At 41.1% G+C, this 15,567-nt stretch overlaps 1 protein-coding gene across 8 annotated transcripts in view; it reads left to right on the plus strand.

Moving 5' to 3' along the window:
* RABGAP1L (RAB GTPase activating protein 1 like) overlaps positions 1 to 15,567 on the plus strand; it is a 726,671-nt gene that overhangs the window by 558,019 nt on the left and 153,085 nt on the right. For 6 of the 8 annotated variants that reach the window (XM_042229119.1, XM_027975891.2, XM_060396625.1 and 3 more), the window contains one exon: positions 15,135 to 15,263. In XM_042229119.1, the coding sequence (XP_042085053.1) occupies positions 15,135 to 15,263 (129 nt within the window). Of the gene's footprint in view, positions 1 to 5,843; positions 6,598 to 15,134; positions 15,264 to 15,567 lie in introns of those variants that run through there. The other 2 variants (XM_012187572.4, XM_042229124.1) reach the window with 1 other exon arrangement.

The raw sequence follows: 15,567 nt of genomic DNA on the forward strand, positions 1-15,567 counted from the left end.
TACTGGAGAGGGTAGTATCCATTCTTGTTGGATCTTAGGAACTTGCCAAACTGTTGAGCCCTCAGCTTTTTAAAAATAGTCTAGAAGACAAAAAAGAAATAGAGAATTGAGTTTTTGAAGTTTCACCTGTGCTAGTTGAGAAGAGCATGGATCCTTTTGCTACTTACTATTCGCCATCTAAATCTCAACTAAAGAGGCAGTTGGTCTTACAGGAGCATCTTTTATCGGTATTTGGGTAACTCTCTGTTAAAACATCCAGAGCCTTCTGTCTTTCTAGACTCTAACCCAGATGAAGACGATGCATTTTACACTTGCTCTCCTCTTTTCTTGACTTTCTAGAAAGAATGAAAGAAATTCTAGGGTTATCTGGTGCCCATCCTGTGTTAGGCACTAGGAGATAATTCCTTTCTATACATCAATTATTAAGTTTTCAGAGTGACTTGACTAGGTAGGTGATACTACCTTTTCACAGAGGCCCAGAGAGTGTTAAGTACCTCACTCGTGTCATTCAGTTAGTAAATGTGACTAAAGGATGATATTTGTAAGCAATGCCCTGCTTTGCTCTTAGAGATGTTTAATTATTATTACTCCTGCATTTGGAGCCAGGCCAATCCCACTAGTCTAAACCCACTGCTGTCTGCATCCGTTGCAGACGGTGGAGACATGACTAGGTCACAACACACAGTGTGTTCCTCCTCCTCTAACAGTGTCCACGCCCTGCTTTACCTTTGTGTTTGAATGCCTCCCTGATGTGAAGCTCCTGCAGATTGGGAAGTGTTTTCCTTTTTTCACCTTTGTAACCTAAAAGCAGAGACATTACTTTGCCAACAAAGGTCCGTCTGGTCAAGGCCATGGTTTTTCTTGTGGTCATGTGTGGGTGTGAGAGTTGGACTGTGAAGAAAGTTGAGTGCCGAAGAATTGATGCTTTTGAACTGTGGTGTTGGAGAAGACTCTCGAGAGTCCATTGGACTGCAAGGAGATCCAACCAGTCCATTCTGAAGGAGATCAGCCCTGGGTGTTCTTTGGAAGGAATGATGCTAAAGCTGAAACTCCAATACTTTGGCCACCTCATGCAAAGAGTTGACTCATTAGAAAAGACCCTGATGCTGGGAGGGATTGGGGGCAGGAGGAGAAGGGGACAACAGAGGATGAGATGGCTGAATGGCAACACTGACTTGATGGACGTGAGTCTGAGTGAACTCCAGGAGTTGGTGATGGACAGGGAGGCCTGGCGTGCTGTGATTCATGGGGTCGCAAAGAGTTGGACACGACTGAGCGACTGAACTGAACCCCTGAAGTAACTATGCACTCAGTGTTCTTAATTACAGTTCCATAAATTAAGTCAAGTATGCTTTTCATTTTACAGTGGAAATCTATTTATGTCCTGCACATGGCCACAGTCAGTGGAGTGGCTCAGGAAGCGCACTCAAGCCCAGAGCTCTAATTAGGACGGCACCACCATGCACCTGCTTCCAGCGCTCCAGCATGAGGCTGCTGTTCTTTAGACGATGGCTTTGGGACCACTGCCTGGGCCCCTTTACCTCTCTGTCACTCTGCCTCATAGGATGACTCATCCACATTTCCCATATTATCTTCAGTTTGCTGTTGAACTTACTTTACAGAATTTTCTAAAAAATCTCCTAGTGTAAGGAAATATGAGAAATCATGTATTATTAACTGGTTAATGCAGAAGAGTTTCTTTTCTATCATTAGTTTCATTTTTGGCCTACTATATAACTCAAAAATTTGTCTTTCAAAAGTTTACTGTATTTATTGCTAAATCTGATGAGTGATAAATAATTTACTTGGGGAGTTGGGGAGGCATAAGGGGAAATGGTCACTGAGATTACTCACTCTTCTAGGGCTTCAGAAATCACTAGTTACATTCTTCCTTTTTACCAAGTGATGCTTTACCTGATACTGATCAACAGCCTATTCTTAAGGGGAAGCCAACCTGAAAACAGTGAGGTCATTGGCAGACAGCGGACACCTGCCAGGCTTGGTGGGCCACCCGGCATTTGAAATTTGAATCACCCGGAATTTGAAAGGGCCTTTGCCCTTTTCCGCCAACTTTGCCATGTTCTGGGTCCATGCAGTGTTGTGGGCACTCGGTGCTGTTGCTCCCTCCTCATCTTCAGCTTTACTCTCTACTGGCCTGTCCGGGGAATGAAGCCCTAGGACCTAGTTCCAACCAGGCTGTCAGCAGCTCCACCTTCTCCACCCACCACTGTTGGCAGTTCTGCACCTTCTGGCTCAGGATCTTGCTTCAGGGGCTGGTAGGAGGAGTCAGCTAGACCTGCCCCCATGTCCTCCTGCTCCTTCCTCTAATCCCCTGTGCCTTCAGTAGGGCCCCAGTGTGACCCCAGTTCCTTAGCCTGATTGGAGGAGGTGTGCCCTGGACCCAAGACCTGACCCGTTATAAATACTTATGCCATCCCAGCAGGAGTCACCCAGAGCCCCAGGCTGACTGTGCCTTTTCTCTCTTCAAGAGTAATAGGTACATTAGGGGAAGAATGATGGAGAGACTGGGAAAACTGAAACGTATTACCACCTGTTTATAGTTTACAGCATCTTGTTAAATGTACCTATGTGTTTGAAGTATAACCTGGTTTGCTCGTTAAAATATCATATTTAATTATCACACTTACTATTTAATACATATAATTTTAACTTCTTTTGTGTGCATCAGAGCCAAACCCTATAGTTCCGAAGTCTTTTGATTACTTTTTTACTTCTTTTTTACCAGAGTTCTTTTGGACAATACGTTTTTTGTTTCTGGTTTATATAAATTTGAAATAATGCTTCTGCTAGTGTTCTTCGAGACCAAGTCACATACATGGGAGCAACTCCCCTATCCTTTAAAAAAAAAAGTTGATAGTTTAAAAAAAAAAATCCTTTAAGCTAAGGAGTCACTGAATTCTTCCTTCTTGTTCAAGTCAAAATATCCCCTTGCTCTTAAATGTGAAGCTACTAAGGCAGTGCTGTTCACACAGTAACACAGTCTTTTCAAACAAAAGCTCATGCAGAACTCCACTATGTAAAGAAGGTAAAAATGCAGGTGTTTCTTTTATGTGTGTGTGAGATGTGTGTTTGTTTTCAGTTCAGTTGCTCAGTCATGTCCGAATCTTTGCGACCCCATGAATCGCAGCACGCCAGGCCTCCCTGTCCATCACCAACTCCCAGAGTTCACTCAGACTCACTGCCATTGAGTCGGTGATGCCATCCAGCCATCTCATCCTTGGTCGTCCCCTTCTCCTCCTGCCCCCAATCCCTCCCAGCATCAGTCTTCTCCAGTGAGTCAACTCTTCGCATGAGGTGGCCAAAGTATTGGAGTTTCAGCTTTAGCATCATTCCTTCCAAAGAACACCCAGGGCTGATCTCCTTCAGAATGGACTGGTTGGATCTCCTTGCAGTCCAACGGACTCTCAAGAGTCTTCTCTAACACCACAGTTCAAAAGCATCAATTCTTCGGCGCTCAGCCTTCTTCACAGTCCAACTCTCACATCCATACATGACCACAGGAAAAACCATGGCCTTGACTAGACGGACCTCAGTCGGCAAAGTAATGTTTCTGCTTTTGAATATACTATCTAGGTTGGTTATAACTTTGCTTCCAAGGGTTAAGCATCTTTTAATTTCATGGCTGCAGTCACCATCTGCAGTGATTTTGGAGCCCCCCAAAATAAAGTCTGACACTGTTTCTACTGTTTCCCCATCTATTTGCCATGAAGTGATGGGACCGGATGCCATGATCTTCGTTTTCTGAATGTTGAGCTTTAAGCCAACTTTTTCGCTGTCCTCTTTCACTTTCAACAAGAGGCTTTTTAGCTCCTCTTCACTTTCTGCCATAAGGGTGGTGTCATCTGCATATCTGAGGTTATTGATATTTCTCCCGGCAATCTTGATTCCAGCTTGTGTTTCTTCCAGTCCAGCATTTCTCATGATGTACTCTGCGTAGAAGTTAAATAAGCAGGGTGACAATATACAGCCTTGACGTACTCCTTTTCCTATTTGGAACCAGTCTGTTGTTCATGTCCAGTTCTAACTGTTGCTTCCTGACCTGCATACAGATTTCTCAAGAGGCAGGTCAGGTGGTCTGGTATTGACATCTCTTTCAGAATTTTCCACAGTTTATTGTGATCCACAGAGTCAAAGGCTTTGGCATAGTCAATAAAGCAGAAGTAGATGTTTTTCTGGAACTCTCTTGCTTTTCGATGATCCAGCGGATGTTGGCAATTTGATCTCTGGTTCCTCTGCCTTTTCTAAAACCAGCTTGAACATCAGGGAGTTCCTGGTTCACGTATTGCTGAAGCCTGGCTTGGAGAATTTTGAGCATTACTTTACTAACATGTGAGATGAATGCAATTGTGCAGTAGTATGAGCATTCTTTGGCATTGCCTTTCTTTGGAATTGAAATGAAAACTGACCTTTTCCAGTCCTGTGGCCACTGCTGAGTTTTCTGTATATTTTTTGAGAAATAATTTTTGGAAGAAATAGAAGGCTTGACAGCAATATATACATATCTTATTTAAGATATTTTGTTAATTAATACTTTAAATGTTTAACCAAAATAATATTCTCCTGAAGTTTTGGGAAAAGAAATCAAACAATATTCTGTTAAAGAAGGCAACATTTCCCTTAATCTTCAGTTCTGTAATTAATGTAATTTAGTAATCACTATCACAGAGATGATCGTGATTTATGTCGATAAATGAGATCCGTAACTCTTATTTGTCAGATTAAGAGAAGGAACTTGCTCTGGCTTTCCTAGCCCCATTAACTCTGTACCATGCTACAGTTTTGTATGGAGAAGCTGGTCTGGTATTCATGACCAACTCCAGAGATTTAGCACCAAGATTCTGGGTATGTGTTAGTTAATTGTTAGGATAAAGTTAAGAAACTACACTGAGTGAGGATCTTGTCCTTTTGCCTTGATTTTGTGACAACTGATTGTTCACACCAAGGAAATTAATGTAAAACTGCAATACTAAGATTGTAAAATTTTAAACTGTGGATGACTCTCAGTTATCTTATTACAAGGCAGGACTAGACCGGAAGATATCAACACAATGTTTAGAACTATTAACTGAGTGTTTATCAAAGTCTTTAGGTTAGGAAAGTTATTTCTACTTTGAGAATCTCAACTTTAATAGTTCCTTAAAGGTATGCTTTTATTATAATGTTGTAGGTTTTTATGCTTCATCATATTATATAGTTATAAAAATCTTCATTTTCACTGTGTTGTACACCTGAAACTTATATTTTACATCAACCATACCTCAATAAAAAATAAACATAATAAAAAAAAATATTCCTTTTAGTTGCAGCTAGCCTTCCCAGAATGACGTGTTACTTTTGCATATCCTAGCACTGCGAAAAGTCATTACTGCATAAACACTTCAACTTGAGGGTGTGTCGTTTCTTAGCTCCTCGGTCCTTGCTCTTCTGTCCATACTTTGTCATCTTCCCCTAAGCCTCTCTTCTGTTAGAAATTTCAGTGGTCTAACGAGGATTGGAGCCTCCCACTTTAAATATGTGGTATAAAATCAGACTGGTATCCATCGTTATTAGAAAGCAGGAGTGAGTAAAGGTCAGTCTTTTAGCCGGCAGGCTGGCTGATTTTCCTGTGAGCATCACATGTTGGGAGAAGCTAGTTCGTCTGTCTGTGGGTTTAGGATTCAACAGCATAAGCTGTCAGCCTAACACTGATTGAAGGTGGACTGGGAGGGGAAGTGCATCTGCCCAACGGCTCGCCATTGGCTTCCTATTACAGCATTCTCCCCCGAGACACAGTCTGCATGCTCATTCACCTACCTCCTTCTCTTCCCTCCCCTTCCTTCCCTACCCCTTCATTACTGATTCACAGCGAGAGGCAGCAGCAGCAGCAACAGCAGCGCTGCTTGTCACGAACCAAGGATTGCAATGAGCTCATCCTTTTCTCCTTGCAGCTTCGCAACTGCCCTGGCTTCCTGGCTACCGCTGCTGCTGTCTCTTCTTTCTCTCTCACACACACACACACCGTCTCACACACACATATGCACAGCACACACTCACACACTCTCTCATGCTAGACCCTTCTAAGCATCTTGTCCGTTTTTACACATGTATGTGAACTCTCCTGCATCATTCTTGGCCATTTTCTTGCGTTTGATTGCTTTTGCCATTTTTTTGTTGTTGTTTTTTTTTTTTGTTGTTGTTTTTAATTTAGATCAGCATTTGATTTCATTTCCAGTCTTCTCTGGGGCTCTCTCACAGTGGATAATTTAGCCAAAATGTTTTTCTCGTGGAGACGTTAGCTGGCAGTTCCCATCACAGACTGTCTTGTGCGTGCTCCCGGGGAGACCGAAGCCTGGCTCCCCTCCCACCGCAGTTCTCAAAATTGTGGATAAGAGATCCCGCTTTCTCATTCTGGATACCTACTTACTGCTCATGGAAGAAGGGGTGCCCTGCCCAGCCCCAGCTGCTAAGCTCACAGCTCCTGTCAAAAAGTCCCAGGACATGCACGACGAGAGGAGCAAGCTGGTGAATGAGTATGCGTGTCGAGTGCTGGAACTTCTGGGGATGGGGCATCGTCTGTTTGTGCCTCGGCTTCTGGCGGTGAGACTGTTTTTCATTGAACTTCATTTGTAGAGAATCTGCCATCCTCTGTGAGAATTCCTTATATCCCCGGAAGAGGCTTGTGGTCTCCTATTTCCTTCCCCACTCCACCGGGAAGGAAGTGCAGAGTGGCCACTGCCCTGGGGCTCTGTCCGAGCCTGGTCCACGCCACTCCTTAATTGACTGGAGGAGATATGGCTCTCCTCTCTGAGCCCACATCAGTGGCATTATCTCTCTGGCAGCAAAAAGAAAAAGGTCTTATGGCTGGCCAGGCTCAGCAATAAAGCAGGATACCCGAGTGCTTGGTGGAGGCATTCTGTTATTTATGTCTCCAAAGGGTTAAATTTTACAACAGACATTATTGTGACTTATCTAGACTATGTGTGGTTTGCTTCTAACCTCTCTATTTGGTGTCCAGTTTGATTGTTTTAGTAGGGAATTTTATTCCCTAAAAATCATTGATTAGGAAATTACAGATTTCTCTCCTAGAATGTTTGAACTGTTTATCTGGAAACAGCTTAGGGCTGTTGGATCTGTGCTGAGTCTGGGAAGTCTGATTTGCTTTTTAAAAAAAATTTTATTTCCTGAAGAAGAGAAAAAAATCACTCTTCCTCACTTCCTATCAAGGGTTAAAATTAAATACCCACAATCACTGGTGCAGGGTTTCTTTTTAGCAGTTTGAGAACTATACCTAGCAACTGTTCTATAATATAATTGGTCTACAGTAGTCCTATACCATTATTTGGTAATTGGGCAAGAATAATTTCGCTTTGTCTATTTTATACAGTGGAGTTTAATGCCATTCTAGACTGTTCCTTCATTTGGTTCTCTCATATTTGAGTCTTTTCAGAAGTGCAAGATTGACCTGACTGAATTTAACTCTCTCCCTCACATATCTCCCTCTAGTATAGTTCATCTTTGTTTATACTTATCTTTATAAGTATTAACTCAGTCTTAATGCACCTATTTACAAATAAATAGGATCTCTCCTATGTCATTATAACAGGCATGTTAGGTAGCTGTGCACATGACGGGTTTCTCACCCTGAAGAAAGTCTGTTTATCACTGCAAGGTGAAGTTGGATGCAGTGACCAGCATACAGTTATAGGGAAGGGGATGGTATTTTTTGAGAAATACAGTTCCTTTGTAATTTAAGAAAGAAAAGCTCAAAATATATGTTTCAATGCCCAGGTGAGGTCATCAGTGCTTACTTGAATTTTATTTCCCTGAGTCACATTTTTTTTCTTAATAAAGGAGAAAACTGAAGAATCATGATTCTATTAAAAAGGATGTTTTTTTTTAACAGTGAAATAAAAAGCATTTTAGGAGCTTTGACACTGAAAAGTGCTAAAATATGTTTCAACAAATGATCTGCTTCTCTTCAAAGAATCAGTTTTTTATCTAATGCATTTCTATATCCTTACAGACTGCTTAACTTTGTGTCTCGCAGGCTTCCACTGATAACTTTATAGTGATCTGGTACTGCCTTTCTTTGGCATTTACATTTTCAGCATTTTGAGAGGAAACATAAAATTGATAACAAGAAATGGCTCTCATACCTACATCTGCATCAGGGATGACTTTAAACTGCCTGTAGTGTAGAATGATTGTCAACAGTAAAAGCTATAGTCTTCACAAGGTTCAGATCTGTGGGGGGCTTATAGATGTCTATATGTCGCAACTTTACAAAGTTGGCTCAGTTGCCAAGTTAGGTACCCAAGTAGATACAGCCCTCACGTTGTTCTGGGCTCAAACATTACAGGTCGTAGAGCCACTTGCAGTCTATGTGAACAGTGTATGTTGAGTTATCTGTAGGGCCATTTGGAAATCTCTGACTTTGTTACACAGCTTAAAAGATTGTTGATAGAATTAGGGTACTCTACATTCTGAGAAATCACATCACATGCCTTTTAATGAGCAATATGGCTATGAATTGGGATCAGCTATCCAATGAGTTATGGCTCAGAGTTTAGTGTGTACCAGGGGGATGTCCAGTTGTTCAGCCTTGTGTTATTGGACTGCCTAATGATATGGGATCGATGGTTAATCTGCCCAGGGTGGTCCTAAGAGGAATCCTACCACGTGCAATGTTGTAGTCTTTCCATTACCAGTGAGGGAAGGAACTGAAGTTTAGGTTTTCAGTCATGTTTTCAATATGACTATGTAGGGGCTAACCACATGCAAATCCCTGTTTTGCATTTAAGATCCAAGTAGTATTTTTTTCATATGAGGCCAGTTACTTTTCTTAATGAAACAGATCAAATTAAACCAAGATTTACCAAGACAGTGTTGTGGATTTGCACTCTGAGCCTTATATTTTGTTCCCTGAGGCACAGAGGGACCATCAAACTACAGGAACACCAAGCACATTTGGAATTTTTGCTTATGGTCCTTCAAAGGTACACTTAGTAAAGAATAATTTCCCTTTAATAAATCGAGTACCAGTGTTCCACTTTAGATATTACCACAAGACATAGATTCTGTGTGCAGACCACCAAGCATATGTTTCTTTGGTGAAATTAAAATACCAAAGCAAGGGATACAGATATCCTAGATACCAGCTAAATAATGTCCTCTTCTAAAGCCTGCACTTCCAAATGATTTTCAGACCTCTAAAAACTTTGCTCAATGGAATGGAAATCCTGATAGACTCTATGCCTAAAGGAAGAAAAAGCCATTTGTGGTGAATATAGTGAAGGTGAGAAAGAGAACTGTACCTACATTTTTTTCTCCAAATAATCCTCTAAAATAATCAAATCTAGATTTTGCTGCTGATAGAGGCCTTTAAAGAAAAGATCTGTCTTTGGAGAACAGCGAGAGGTTTGGAATAGAAGCATCTGGAGCTAACACTCAAATGTTAGAACTGTTCATTACCACCCACCCTGCCTTCTTCTCTCTCTCTTGTTTTTTTAATCACTTGAAAATGTGATACTCTTGCACTGAATTTTTCAGTGGGAAAAACACTCCCAAAATGGTATTAACAGTGGCACACAGCCAGAGTTCATCCTCCTCTGTAAGTGTGTGAAATTTGGAGAAAGAGGAGAGAAGCTTTTACTCATGTTCAGAATCTTCCTGTCCTCCTTGGTTTTTTCTTTCTTCTTTTATATGACATGGGAAATTATTATCAGATCATTATATAACATGTCAGTGTTGGCTAGAGTTTCAGTACTGGTACTCTGGGCCCTGTGCATGGTGAAACTGGAGGACTCTCAGGCCAAGGATTGACATACATCTATAGCCAAATGCTCCCACTCTCCCTCCAGTAGCCATTTAAGGTTTAATTTTGACCAGATTTCTAATGCTGTCAAACTATATCCTAGTTTGTTTTTTTTTTTTAATTTGTAAACTTCCTTAAAACATTAATTTTAAGGAAAGAATGAAAAAGCAGATGAGAAAGTTTTTCTCCCATTTTTACCTCTGTTGTTGACTGCTGCAAGGATTGATTGCTCATTGAAGAGAGACTATATTGGATTGGTCAAAAGGTTCATTCAGGTTTTTCCATAAACCCAAACGATCCTTTTGGCCAACTCAGTAACTCTTAAAAGAAGTTAAAGACTCAAGTATAAAAGTTGCCATGTTGGGACTTTGCTGGTGGTCCAGTGGCTGACACTCCATGATCCCAACTCAGGGGACCTGGGTGGTCAGGGAACTAGATCTCCTCTGCCGCAGCTAAAGATGCCGCATGCCGCAGTGAAGACTGAAGATGCCGCATGCCACAGTGAAGACTGAAGATGCTGCACGCCGCAGCTAAGACCCAGAGCAGCCGGGTACACAGATAGAGGTCTTTTTTGTTCACTTGGTAGTGTCCAACTCTTTACAACCCTGTGGGCTGAAGCCCATGTATACTTCTGATCAGTTCAGTTCAGTCACTCAGTCATGTTCAACTCCTTTGCAACCCCATGAGTCGCAGCACGCCAGGCCTCCCTGTCTATCACCAATTCCTGGAGTTTACTCAAACTCATGTCCATTGAGTCGGTGATGCCATCCAGCCATCTCATCCTGTCGTCCCCTTCTCCTCCTGCCCCCAATCCCTCCCAGCATCAAGGTCTTTTCCAACGAGTCAGTTCTTCGCATCAGGTGGCCAAAGTATTGGAGTTTCAGCTTTAGCATCAGTCCTTCCAATGAACACCCAGGACCGATCTCCTTTAGAATGGACTGGTTGGATCTCCTTGCAGTCCAACGGATTCTCAGGTCTTCTCCAACACCACAGTTCAAAAGCATCAATTCTTCAGCATTCAGCTTTCTTCACAGTCCAACTCTCACATCCATACATGACCACTGGAAAAACCGTAGCCTTGACTAGATGGACCTTTATTGGCAAAGTAATGTCTCTGCTTTTGAATATGCTATCTAGGTTGGTCATAACTTTCCTTGCAAGGAGTAAGTGTCTTTTAATTTCATGGCTGCAATCACCCTCTGCAGTGATTTTGAAGCCCCCAAAAATAAAAAGTCAGCCACTGTTTCCACTGTTTCCTCATCCATTTGCCATGATCCTTGTTTTCTGAATGTTGAGCTTTAAGCTAACTTTTTCACTCTCCTCTTTCACTTTCAACAAGAGGCTTTTTAGTTCCTCTTTACTTTCTACCACAAGAATGGTGTCATCTGCATATCTGAGGTTATTGATATTTCTCCCAGCAATCTTGATTCTAGCTTGTGCTTCTTCCAATCCAGCATTTCTCATGATGTAAGCAGGGTGACAATATACAGACTTGACATACTCCTTTTCCTATTTGGAACCAGTCTGTTGTTCCATGTCCGGTTCTAACTGTTGCTTCCTGACCTGCATATAGATTTCTCAAGAGGCAGGTCAGGTGGTCTGTATTCCCATCTCTTTCAGAATTTTCCACAGTTTATTGTGATCCACACAGTCAAAGGCTTTGGCATAGTCAATAAAGCAGAAATAGTTGTTTTTCTGGAACTCTCTTGCTTTTTCCATGATCCAGAGGATGTTGGCAATTTGATCTCTGGTTCCTCTGCCTTTGCTAAAACCAGCTTGAACATCAAGGAGTTCACAGTTCACGTATTGCTGAGGCCTGGCTTGGAGAATTTTGAGCATTACTTTAGTAGTGTGTGGGATGAGTGCAATTGTGCGGTAGTATGAGCATTCTTTGGCATTGCCTTTCTTTGGGATTGGAATGAGAACTGACCTTTTTCAGCCCTGTGGCCACTGCTGAGTTTTCCAAATGTGCTGGCATATTGAATGCAGCACTTTCACAGCATCATCTTTTAGGATTTGAAATAGCTCAACTGGGATTCCATCACCTCCACTAGCTTTGTTCATAGTGATGCTTTCTAAGGCCCAGTTGACTTCACATTCCAGGATGACTGGCTCTAGGTGAGTGATCACACCATCGTGATTATCTGGGTTGTGAAAATACTTCTGATTACCCTCCAAAATATAAAAATCAATTTGTCCCTCAAAATAAGTCCTGCATCTCCTTTCTAATTTGCATCTGTTAATCTTTTGACTTTTTAATAGTGGGTATGCTTGGGATTTCTTTGGAAGGAATGATGCTAAAGCTGAAACTCCAGTGCTTTGGCCACCTCATGCGAAGAGTTGACTCATTGGAAAAGTCTCTGATGCTGGGAGGGATTGGGGCCAGGAGGAGAAGGGGACAATGGAGGATGAGATGGCTGGATGGCATCACTGACTCGAGGGATGTGAGTCTGAGTGAACTCTGGGAGTTGGTGATGGACAGGGAGGCCTGGTATGCTGTGATTCATGGGGTTGCAAAGAGACGGACATGACTCAGCAACTGAACTGATGGTTGAAGTAAGCTTCCCCTGTGGCTCAGATGGTAAAGAATCTGCCTACAGTGTGGGAGACATGGGTTCAATCGCTAGGTCAGGAAAATCCCCTGGAAAAGGGAATGGCTACAAGTATCTTCTCTAGTATCTTGCCTGGATAATCCCATGGACTGTAGCCTGGCAAGCTACAGTCCACGGGGTTGCAAAGAGTCGGACACAAATGAGCCACTCACATTTTCAGGCAATCTGGAGCTTCGCTAACACCAGCGGTGTCTTGAAAAGGGCAGCCACAGAGTACTCTGAATTCTGGTTTCCAGAGACTTCATCTGAGTTGGGCTGTATCTTTCTTCTTTTGTATGATCTCAGAAGCTGGACTTGAAACTAGGCCTTGGGCAGTATTAGAAAATTAGGTAACCATGCCGCCTGCAGGCGATAGACTGTTCCACACCATTTTGGGTCATCTGTTTGTAGGTAACTAGAGGTTAGTTGCACTGACAATAGAAAAGGTGCGCTTAGAGGTTTTGAATGATGAAGAAAGCTACCAGTCCTGTTTCCCTACAAACTCTATAAGCAGCCTGTCTTGAATTTTCCCAACAATTACCAAAGAGATACTCATCAGAACCAGTGTTACAGGTGAAATAGGATGTGGTATGTCTGGTATAACTGGTAGGTGGATGCTTTCTCAATAATTCAGCAGTTGATATTTCAGTTGAAGAAGCCCACTTTTGGGCTGAATTTGTTTCCAGTAACTGCCTTTCCCAGTTAAGGTGAGTTGATAGCACTTTATCCTGCTAAATATTCTCTCCACTACTTATTGCCACCATCTTTCAGTATCTATGAGGGAGGAAATAAGTCTGAGGTGTACTGAAGCTTGTTTTTTTCCCTTGGCACTGTTAGCCTGGCTCTATTTTCTGATCACTAGTTTATGAATCTAAACTTAGGCCAACCTAGTCCCCTGTGAAAATGCCTGCTGTGTGAATTAATATTTTATTTTACATTTCTATTTAAAAGAGAAGCGAAGGAGAGAAAAAATTATATATGTAGAGTGAAAGAGAGATGAAAGGAGGATTCATTCAGTTATTCAGTAAGTTTTAATTGAGTACCTCCTATAATCTAGGCATTAGTCTTATCACTGTGAATACAGTAAAGAACAAGACAGATAAGTCCCCTTTCTTTAGGATGAAAGCAAATGAAAAACTAGAAAATGAGTGGATGAAGAATGACTTGATGGGCTAGGAGGAAGAATTTAAATGCTCAGAAAAGGTCTAACTCAAATCTTGTATTTGTGCTAAAATCTAAATCACAAAAAGTTATTATCATAATGAAGATGAGGGAGAAGAATATTCCAGACAGAGATAACAAGCAGCAGCCTTCAGTTAGGAATGAACTCAGTGTGCAAAAAATAAAAACCCAAACAAACCAGAAAGAAGGCTAGTGTTCTTGGAGCTTGAGATCAAGAAGAGAGATGCAATTCAACATAATGTTGAAGAGGAAGGCAGGGCCCCAGATCGTAAAGGGTCTTGCAGGTAATGGTGGTGATTTTGGATTTTATTCTGAGCACAGTAGGGACCATTGGAGAGCTTTACACAGAAGAGCAGCGTGATCCGAAAAAGTATCTAGCTGCTGTAAGGAGAGGGAAAAAGAGGGAGACCAGTTGGGAAGTTGCTGAATGACTCAGCTGAGAAACAGCAATGGCTTAGACCAGGGTGGTGGTGATGACAGCTCATTATGATCAGAATTCCTCTGACTTCCTTTTAGTCTTTCAATGTAGTTGTTAATCAGTTTTACATTTGAATTTAAATAAAGTAAAATTTGAACTTGCATGTAGTTCTGTGATTTCTAGCTACCATATTTTTTTGTTTTAATCATTTCTTTCTACCATTTTTGACAATTAAGTGCTGACTCAACACCTAATTTCTTTTTGACTTGGCCTATTTCAGTGTACTCAGTATGCCTCAGTCTCATAATTTGTCTCAGTATTTGCCAGTGATTACATGTAGTTGTTTATTGAAACATTTATTGCCTTTCTTATTATATGATCTTTCCCACAAGAAATACAGCAAAATATAAAGAAGAAGAGAAAAACTATAACCTCACTCTTCAGAGAAACATTTTCTTTTATTTCCTTTCAGTCTTTTTTCTGTGCATGCATATATTTTCTGTGCATGCATATAAGTAGTTGTTATTTCTTAAGTAAATTTTGCAAAAGTAGCTTTCATAAGAAGTTCAATAGTTAAGTGGTTTGCTTCATTTATGTAATTTTTTAAGTCTTTAAGATATGGAACAATTTCTTATTTTCTTCATTTGAGCTGCTATTGTCATTAATTGAAAAGTCATCCTCTCATTAGGTGTTTGTTATATAACTCTTCTGTGGTTTAATTGTACTATCTGTGTCTTCCCAGCTTGGGAAAAAAAAATCCTTAGAATGCCCACCAAGTTAAAATCACAGATGTGTCCCAGAGTTCACACTTTTTCCTTTTTCTGGCATTTTTCTTTTCCCAGAGCCATAATGTGGTTAGCTTTGCCAGGATCGATCATTCTAATCTAGAGGTTATATAAATTAAATATGTTAGCTTGTTAATTAATTCCATTGTCACTTCTAGGATTTATGGTGACTTATTTCAGCTTATACTAAAGCAGTTAGAAATCTCTTCCTAAAAATTTTTGGACCTCACCTAGATCTTGGCCAATAAAAGTTACATTCAGGAAAATAGAAATTCCTTTTGCAATGTATTTGTTATGAATGTGGGTTAAAATGTAATGGACAATTCTTGGTGATTGTTTTGTAGACCTCAAAGGAAGATCTTCTGCAGGCTGATTTTGAAGGCGCCTTAAAGTTCTTCAGAGTCCAGCTTCCAAAGAGATACAGGGCAGAGGAAAATGCAAGAAGGCTAATGGAGCAGGCTTGCAACATTAAGGTATGATATATGAATTTATAGATAATAAAGGTGGAACGTGAATGCAGAGTAACATGGCAAATTATGTAAAACTCTCTGTTTGTTGCTGGATTCTGACTGTGTTGAAGGCGATGTGGTATCTGACCTAGTCTCAGACATTTTTTGTGAAGGTGGTCTGTATCTATAGTGGCTGTATCTTCTTGTAGGACTTAGAGTGAATCTTGGCTGGTTCGGATTCTAACAAGAGGAAGACAAACATTGATCTTACAAGTGGGCTTCTAGAGGAGCCTGCTCTGATAGTGGTTTCCACAGCAGCAGACTTAGT

This window comes from Ovis aries, chromosome 12 (genome assembly GCF_016772045.2).
Source record: "Ovis aries strain OAR_USU_Benz2616 breed Rambouillet chromosome 12, ARS-UI_Ramb_v3.0, whole genome shotgun sequence".
Taxonomy (NCBI): domain Eukaryota; kingdom Metazoa; phylum Chordata; class Mammalia; order Artiodactyla; family Bovidae; genus Ovis; species Ovis aries.